Genomic DNA, 10,163 nt, shown 5'->3' on the forward strand with positions numbered 1-10,163 from the left:
AGAGACCCCTATGGGTTATTGTGAATAATGACAAATATACACTTAAGTCAGTCAACAGTGCAGTCATACTGGTTACTTTTTATCATACCTTATAAAATTATATTTAGAAGGGGGGGTCATAATGGTTTATTTTACGTTTTTTTGTTTTTACATTTAGCGAAAAAAATAAGGAGGAGTAGTAGACGATATAGGTCCTTTAAGCCTGCTCCATCATTCAATATGATCATGACTGATTTTGGACTTGAATTCACTTTCTTGCCTGCCCCCATATCTTCAGTTCCTTGGATCAAAAATCTGCCTATCTCAGCTTAAATATGGTGACACATCTACAACTCCCTGACACAGAGAATGCCAAAGATTTACAACACTAAGTGAATAAATTTCTCCACATCCTACTCTCAAACAATTGCCCATTTATTTTGAGATTGTACTACATGTTCTAAATTCACCAATCAGGGAAATAACCTCCCAACGTCTATCCTGTCAGAGTCTTGTATACTTCAATGAGATCACATCTCATTCTTCTGAACTCTGGAGAATATAAACCCAATTTACTAAGCCTTTCATCACAGGACAAATCATGAACCTAAGAATCAATCTAGTGAACCAGTGCCGTACTGCCTCCAACAGGATATATCCTTCCTTGAATATGGGGGCCATATTTGAAACTGTGTTTCTGGGTGTGGTCTCACCAAAACTCTGCACAGTTGTAGCAAGAAGTTTTTACTCCTGTACTCAAATCCCTTCACAATAAAAGCCAACGTGCCTTTGCATTCCTGCTTGCTGTACACTGGCATGTTTACTTTATGTGAACTTCGCATGAGTACATGCAAGTTCATCAGAAAAGTGACAAATTTCATGCTTTCTGAAAACATTTTGCTCGCTATGTTTATGACAACTGCAAATAACCTCATATTTCCCAATATTATAATCCATCTCACTAATGTCAGTATGGACCTAAGCAAGTTGGTGAGACAGAAACCAAGGCACCTTATTTTGCGAATACAGTTTATTGACTACTCAATCTTGCAGATCCTTCCACAACCGGTTCAACTTGTATTTATTTTAATGTTGTGACATACATCCAAGACAGTGGGACTTGAACCTGGGCCTCCTGGCTCAGAGATAAGGATACAATCAGTGCACGACAATAGCCCCTCTCCTTTATATCGACATATATTTTCCAGTCAACCTGCTCAGGCACGTTATCACACACTTCTGTAGCAGGTGGGATTTGAACCTGGGGCCTTCTAACTCAAGAATAGGACATTACCACTGTACCACAGAACCCTATCTTTTTTTAATTTTTTTTTGAAAACCAACAATTTAATTTTAAAATCAGCCTGTTCAGAGATGTTATTAACACCTCTGAAGCAGGTAGGACTTGAACCCGGATCTCTCAGTCCAGGGGTAGGGACACTACCACTGCACCACAAGAGGGCCCTAATTGTTTTTATTTAACCTATTTTTTCTAATCAACCTATTAAGACATGTTATTACACATCTCTGGAGCAAGTGGTACTTGAACCTAGCTCCGCACAGCCCAGAGCAGGGGACACTACCTTATGCTACAAGAAACCTACCCCTACATAATTAATCAATTAATCCCAACCACCTGATTAACTACGTGCTATATTAACCAGTCCTCCTCTTTGTCTATAAATAAAATCTTTGTTGGGGTGGGGGGAAAACTGTGTTCAGGATTGTTTGAATGACTTCCAAAGACAAGCTTCATATTTCGAGGTCACCCTGGGATGGCAGCACTGGTGTTGGAGCAAAGGTTGAGTTGGTTAGGATTATATTTGCTGGAGTTCAGAAAAATGAGGGAGGATCTCTTTGAAAAAATGAGGTGGGTGCTGAACCATGGCTCACTGTATAACGATGCAGGGTAAACCACTTAGGACTGAGATGAAGATAAATTTCTTCACCCAGACTGTGGTGGGCCTACGGAATTTGCTACCGCAGAAAGCAGTCGAAGCCAAAACACTGCATGATTTCAAGGATGAGTTGGATCTAGTACTTGGGGCTAGTAGGATCAAAAGATACGGCAGAAAAGCTTCTGGATCACAACCACAGAGTCACTGAGGATGAGGAAGATGCCTATCCCTCCAAGCCCTCTCTCCATGCTCCGCAAAGTCAACCCCGAGGCAGCACTGTCAGCACAGCATCCACTACTGCAGAGACTCCCACCCTGGGGAGTAACGTTTCTCTAGAATACGTTCAGGGTCACATTCTGGTAAGCACAGCACAGACACAGGCCCTTAGCTGGAGATTAAAGAAATGGCCAAGGTCTCTGAAACATGGATGGCTGCTGAAGAACAGACCCAAGCAGAGGCTTGAACAGATGATGTGCTTCTGGTTGCATTCGGTCATTAATGAGTTAACGGAGATGCAGAGGAAAGCAGTGGAATGTGTGGTAGAGGTGCTGGAAAACCTTGCACAGACTGGAGCGAAGGGGAGAGGAGTCTGCCTACCACATGGCTGTCTCCATGGACTGGGCAGCAGCCATTGTGGCCAGCAAGGTCTAGCCACAAGTCAGTATCTGTCAAATATGCACTCAGACTTACAGTATGTTGCTTGAGCTGTAGCTGCTTTCATTCACTTTCTTCCAGTTGCCCCATCTCATCAAGGGCTGCGCGAGGTGGAGTGACAGATAGGCAACCAAGAATTGTCCTTCCAGAATCCACCAACTAACCTCTGCCATGAACCCAGACACTTTCCTCAGCTTAGGCCAAGCAGATCAGAGCTGCACTTGTGCAGGATATCCACAAGCAGGCCGGGGCCCATTAAGTCCAGGGCCACAAGAGGACAACCATTGAAGTTGTCTGTGGCATGATGGCAAAGCAGTTAGCAGGCTTTGAGTAGCTCACTGCTGCTAAGGAAGCACCCAGATGTCGTGCGAGGAAACATGGGATAAAAGAAAATTGATTTCACTTTGGGTGCATGAATGTGAACATTTAGTAAATCACTTATAGACAGTCTTGTATTCCCATTCTGGAAAGCCTTGAGAAGTGATGATCCCTCTGGAAATGTTCTTCTGCTGCAAGATCTGAAGATTGCTGAGCACTGACACTTTCATGCACAGGTCCCATCCAGGAAATGTAAGCTTCATGTTTGTGTTGCCTGAGTCAATTAGCATGGTGTAGGCCCACTACCTCCCTGTGAGAGATGTATGTCCCTCACAATCAAAAGTTTGTGTGATTGAGAGAGGTCATGCAGGTCACAGCCAATAATGACTCGACTGGGGACCTTTTCAGCAACTTACTGGAGTGTACCTTCTGAGTAGTTCAGGCAGTGGAAGCACATCTTCAGTCTGTTCGCTGATGGTCCTAGTGGATTGATATGGTAGCTTTATAGCATCTGTCTGAGGGTTTCACATTCGGTCATTTGCCAGACTTTTTGGAGGTAACCCTTGGCACCCACAAGCCAGCCCTTTATTAACAATAAGTTAATAAAGTAATACTTTCTCACCCGGCATTGGAGGAAGCAGTGGACCCCGAGAGGTACATGCCTCTTATTTAGTTGACTTTGTGAACAGATGTGTTTGCCACTTTTGGGGAACATAATTGCGATCCTAGTTTTGTGACTTCAAAATAACTTCAAAACCTTTAAATCCAAACTGCAATGGGTAACTTTTTTTTTGCTTTGCCCATCTCTGGAAACAGTTGTAAAGCAGCACAATTTCAGAAGCAAATTGATGACCATTGAGGAAAAATAAGGAGGTGGTCAACAGGAATAGGCAAAATATGGTGGTTCTTCTGAAAAAAAAAATTCACAGCTGTTCATCATGAGGGGACTGCAGCTATTTTCCAAAATCCCAAATTAGCACTGTAAACATCGAAATCAGACCTTTCAAAATTCAACCTACAGCCCAATTTCTCTTCGATCTTAGTTTAATCTCAATTCATCAATAATGTACACTTATTATAGGATTCTGACAGCGAGCTACAGCTTTTGATAAATTATATATCTCAAGCCAGATTTAAAATTTGAAGCCCAAGTGCTAATTAACAATACAGGCCTAGTTAATAACGAGATTTCTTGTTGAGTATCTGATCACAGCATGGGCGTCATTTGTCAAGAATGCTCAAGTCTACCTTAGAGACCAGTTTCTGTAATTCTCCCATGCCTACCATATGTAAAATTGGGATCTTTGTTTCTATAATAACCTTTTATTAGGGAACTGACATAATGATTAAGCTCACTGAGACACATACAATGAATTAGACGATTACCCTTGCTGCTTTAAGCTTTTCACAATTGCAGCAAGACAAAATAATTAATATTGAATTTTAATTTGATGTGTTCCACATTTAAACCCCAATTTGCAAAGTACACCTGGAAAGCTGCCACTGTTCACTCTCAGTTTAAGCTGATGAAAGAAAGGCTCCTGCAGTTTGAAGTACTAGAGCACATAAAGCACAATGCTTTTCTGCAGAGGAAATAACATGGGCGAAGTAATTACTTACTCCTGAATTTCCACTCTTATCACAACATATGGTCATGAATTTTAAAAACAAGCCACCAGTCTTTCAAAAAGAATGTTACGCATCAACTGGTTCAGAGAAATAAAATCAAATTCCTTGCAATACTAGTTAATGCTGATATGACATTGTTAGTTTTACGAAATCATTTATATAGATTTATTAATTTGATGTTATTTTCTTGCACATTTCCCCAGTTCTGTTTTAAAACTATGGATGTTACATTTGTCTAACTGATGTGAATAGAACATCGACAAACTTCATTTTAAAGAAAGTATTTTGTTACAGAAAAGCTATTTAGCATTGTGAGACCAAATTCAAAGATTTCACATTATCTTACAAAATAAAATTAACCCTGTACATTACAGTAGCTTGCTTAAAATGATAACACTTGTTGCTTGATACACGTATGCAGTCCTTGGGCTGCAATTTTCCCTTTCTGAGACTAAGTGTAGGGGTGATCGTGAACTAATTACCCATAATGCTGATAAAACTCAACCAATCACATGCTAATCAGTTTAAGAGTTAACTGGCAAGCTATAGCAAGTAACTCAGGCTCGAGCTGGCATTGTCAGTGGCACCCCCATCCCCAGAAACTGCCAGCCAATCAAAGGCTGGCAGCTTCTGTGTCTGAAAGACCGGCAGTAAAATCTTACTCTCAGTGGATCCAATGGTGAGAAGGCAAGTCTTTTTCTTTTTACTCCTGCAGGGTGGGTATCATTGGGACAGGAGAGTCGAGGGGTCAGAGGCAAGGTCAAAGGGTGGTTTTCAGAGCCATCCCATTGTCCCCAGACACGTGCCTCAGTTTGCCCCCACATTGGAACAATTAGAACTCCCCCCACAACCTGGCATGCAGGTTGCCTCAGTTTCCCAGCAGAGAAATCGGTCACTCTTATGACTTGCCAGGAGGCTTGTAATCAGGGAGGTGGTGAATTAATATCCTTAAGTGGTTGTTCGTTGACCACTTACAGGCTTTAATTCAAAGCAGATCAGGAACAACTCCAATGTACCTTCTCACCTAGAATTTATTTTTGATGTGGCAAGGAGGAGTTGATTATCTCTCCAGGATCAACTTATCCAATAATTGCCCTTTCTCACCACCTCTAGGGAGAGGATAAATTCTAACCCTTGTGTATCAATTATTGAATTTGTGCTTTCTGGACAAGGATTAAAAGTCTGCAATAACTATGCTTCATGTTGACTGGAAGGTACATTTGTATGAATTTGAATATTCCCAGCTATGAATTTTCAGGATGCAACTTGCCTCTAAAAGGAAACACATTCACTTGTAGATTAATGTTTATGGCTAGAGAAATTCTAATTTGCATTTCTTGATAATTTTGTAATCATTCAGCATGCACTATTAAGAATTCTCACAATGTCATTTGTGAAAGACAGCATATGTTACAACAGAATGTACACTTTTTCCCTGAAATTTACCATTTTTAAAAATGATTGAATATATTTACTGAAAGAACCTCAGAATTATTATGAATCTGAGAACTAAGAAGCAATTTGTTGCCATCTAACAGGTCATGGTATAACAAGATATTAGACTTATTTCTGCAAATCTCCACATTATATGAATGTGGAAATGACAGTCACCCAAGAACTAGATGAATGAAGATCAGAGTCACTACAACACAACTCATCCAATCTGTTCCTGCTTTCTGTACAGTAAACCATTAAGTCTCATTCCTCCACCTTGTTACCACAGCACTGCAAGTTTATTTGCAAGTGCTGATCACATTTTGTTTTGCAATTGTGTAATGCCTCTGTTCCTCGTAAACAGGGAGTTCAAGGTCATTACCAGTTATAGTGTACCAAAGTTCTTCCTCACAGCCCCCTGTCCACCTCTTACATTAACCTGAAATCTATAACCTCTGGCCTTTTAATAATCAGCTAATGGGAACAGCTTTTCTTTCTCTATCCTCCTTTCACATCCTTCCTAAATATGATGGACAAAACTAAAGACAGTGTTCTAATTGTGACTATGCTTTCTAAAGGTTCAGTATACCTTCTCTAATATTGTACTCAATACCTCAATACAGCTCTGCCTTCAACACTATCATCCCAATCAAACTAATCTCCAAATTCCGAGATCTAGGTCTCTGCTCCAACCTTTGCAACTGGATCCTCAAATTCCTGACCCACAGACTACAATCAGTGAGGATAGGCAACAGCACCTCCTCCATGACAATCCTTAACACCAGTACCCCACAAGTCTGTATACTCAACCCCGCTACTGCACGCCCTGTATTCTCATGCAAATTCCATCCTAACTCCATGTACAAATTCACTGACAACACCAACACTGTAGGGTGTATGTCAACCAATGACGAGACAGAATACAGAAAAGAGAAAAAGAGTGTTTGGTGTAAAGATAACAATCTCTCCTTCAACATCAACAAAACTAAAGAGCTGATCATCAACTTCAGGAAGCAAGGAGGAGGAAACACCCTGATATACATCAATGGAGCTGAGGTGGAGGTGGGCGAGAGCGTCAAGTTCCTAGGAGTGACAATCACCAACAATCTGTCCTGGACCACCCATGTTGACGCAACAGTCAAGAAGGCACAACAATGCCTCTTCTTCCTCGGGAGGGTAAAGAAACTTGGCATGTCCATAAGGTCCCTCACCAACTTCTACAGACACACCAAAGAAAGCATTCTATCTGGATGTATCATGGCTTAGTATGGCAACGGCTCTGCCCAGGACTGCAGGAAACTACAGAAAGTTGTGTACATGGCCCAGTCCATCACCAACCTTCCAACCACCGATTCCATCTACACATCTCTTCCAACCTTTTCTGTCAGGCAGAAGGTACGAAAGCGTAAACACAGAGTCAAAAACAGCTTCTTCCCTGCTGTTATTCGACTTCTGAATTCACCTCTCAAATTTCAGATCTAATGTTGATACTGCATTTTGTGTACCTTCTTTGCAGTTATAACTTTGTATTTCTCACTCTGTCTATCACCCTGTGATCTGTGTATGGTAATGATCTGCCTGTATTGCACACAAAATAAAACTTTTCACTGCACCTAGCTGGTACATGTGACAATAACAAATCAAATCAAGTCAAATTTTTTAAGAAGCCCAAGATTCCACATGTGTTACCATTGCAATCTCAATATGCCCTGCCACCTTCAAAGATCTGTGTACATGAAACCCAGGTTCAGCTGTCCCTGTGTCAGTGTTAGAAATGCAGATCTCTTCAGAGGTCAACCAGAATAGCTCCAGAGTTCAATGAAAGCCAATGACACTCATTTATATTGAAGAGGCCAGTTCTTGGAGAAGGTTCCTGTGGTACTGTGATAATGTTGCTACCTCCAGACTAGGAGGCCTAAATTCAAGTCCCAGTTGCTCCAGGACTATATAATGCCATCTCTGAACAGGTTGATTAGAAAATACGAAAAGCTGTGTTCCTAAGGGGAGTGCAGGCAATGTGGTGCAATGGTAGTGTCTAGGTAGATTTCCTTCCCTAAGAAAGATACTAGTAAACCTTTTTTACAATAATCAATGATAGATTCATGGTCAATGTTGCATCATTATTAGCTTTCAATTCCAGATTTAATTAATTGTGATGGGATTTAAACCTTTGTCCCCAGTGTATTAGCTTGAGTCTCTGGATTACTAGTCCCATAACATTACCACTACACCATTCTCTCTTCTCAACTTATTAACAGGAATCATATCTGATGATTCTTGCAGGTTTGTTAACTCCCAGTTCAAGAATGCCGTTAGAGGAGCCTTAGAGAAAGCTTTATGCCCAGAACACAACCTGGAGACAAATATCACGTAGGGCAACCAGAATTTTGAAAAATAAGCAGAAAGATGCAAGTGGATTGATCAAGTTACATCATACATTTCACACATGAAACAATATCCCCTTCCAAATTATATTCTTATCAAATTGCTTTTCCTTTAGACAGAAATGCGATTCCCTCATTAACCTGTTCACCATTGAAAACTAAACAGTATCATTGTACCAACTTGTTTAAAAAGAATGGACCAAAAGGAAAATACCCCATCCATTCAATCCTTCCTGTAAAACAAAGTTGCACTGTGTGATTCTTTCCCTCTGGTATAAGTCCTCAATCCCACTATCTTTAGCATTCTTTCAAGCCTTTGATTTAATTCCAATGCACAATATTCTGCAATTGTTTAGCTCTTCTCACAGAAGTATAATTTGACTCCAAGTTAGATATGTTATTAGCAGTATAGAGATATTGGACACAGTGAAGCAAAGATAAATAAAATCTACATCAAGAAATAGGCTGTCTGTTCAGAAATACAATATATAAACTATTATGAATGGATGTCTCAGTACCTAAATTTTAAATAAAACATACTGAAAACAATGAAATAATACTTAACAAAAAAATGACTTAAATGAACGAATTGTCACAACATAAAACTATATGCATTTTACTGCAAATTATTATTTACATATTATATGAAAAAAAGTTATTACAGGCAAAGAAATGAGTTGGCTCTTCCTTCAAGTATATACAAAAAGCATTTGAAATATTTGATAAGTAAAGTTATATAAAATATCTTTTAAGATATTCTGCCAAGCATGGATTTAAAATTTTGTTTTGGGGTAATATCTGAAATTTATACCTATTGATATAACTTAGTGCGATGTATGATGGCTGCTGCTGTTCTTGCCGCTCCAAAACCTTGGGATCATTTTCTGTTGAAAGAACACACCAGAATTAATTAAGAATCTTATTGTCATATAATTTTAAAAACAGCTATTAAATATTTGGCCTGAACTGAAATATCAGATTTATTTCACTAGAGTTTCACATCGCACAATAAAGTCAACTCTGTGGAGGCAGCATCTGCCTCATCAATCCTCATTTTTCAATGTATACGAGAGGGCAGTGAAATCATCTTTTAAAATCCTCACATCACTTAACTGGGACCCGTATGATGCAACTTCAGAGTGAGCATTGTAATAAGTACCCAGTATTTCTGCACAGCAGTAGGCAGGAGTTGTATCTGTTTCAAGCCTCCCCTTGTGGCCGTGGTAGAGAGAGCAATAATTGGACACCCGGTTTTTCAGACCATACCTCTCAATTGGCATGGAGACAGGTTTGGCAGTAAATCAGCAGCTACACTTGATGGAAGTGAATATGACAGAGTGCAGATGGACATGATTTCAGATTTTCTTTTACTATCCACGTACTAGGCACAAAATACAGGGGCAGAGTTTACATTATCGGTATTCACCAGGTGGGCAGTAGCCCTGCCAATTTTACCACTATCCTGACTGGCTTCACTGGAGGTCTGAGCTATTTTCTGCCATTTTGAGAGCTGTTACTCCAGACTGGAGGAACTTAAAAGAACATCTCAGGAGAAACAGATGCTGAAACCTGGGCAAAGCAGTCTCTCAGTTCTCTGATGCAGACTTGTATCTGCTGCTGGAGGGTCAGGAAGAGCGGGGTGGTTCTGTTCCTGGAGAAGGCTCCATCCAGACAAAGCAGGCAAGGATGAACATTGCTGGCACGCAGTCAGCAAAGAAGAGTGTGGTCTAAAAGACTTTACACCCAGTGCCACATGTCATTCAATGACTTTGTACACTCTGCTGAAGTAAGTGCAGCCTGAAGCATCAAGACAAGCCTCTATATATTCACCAGGCCAAGCAGCATCAGAGGAGCAGGAAGGCTGACG

General features: G+C 40.4%; 1 protein-coding gene across 1 annotated transcript in view; it reads right to left on the reverse strand.

Moving 5' to 3' along the window:
* Nucleotides 1-10,163, reverse strand: part of LOC109928996 (juxtaposed with another zinc finger protein 1) — a 103,090-nt gene that overhangs the window by 9,147 nt on the left and 83,780 nt on the right. The window contains exon 2 of the mRNA XM_020528888.2: nt 9,108-9,180. Coding sequence (XP_020384477.1) covers nt 9,108-9,180 — 73 coding nt within the window. The remainder of the gene's footprint in view (nt 1-9,107; nt 9,181-10,163) is intronic.

This window comes from Rhincodon typus, chromosome 7, assembly GCF_021869965.1.
Source record: "Rhincodon typus isolate 14 chromosome 7, sRhiTyp1.1, whole genome shotgun sequence".
NCBI classification, from domain to species: domain Eukaryota; kingdom Metazoa; phylum Chordata; class Chondrichthyes; order Orectolobiformes; family Rhincodontidae; genus Rhincodon; species Rhincodon typus.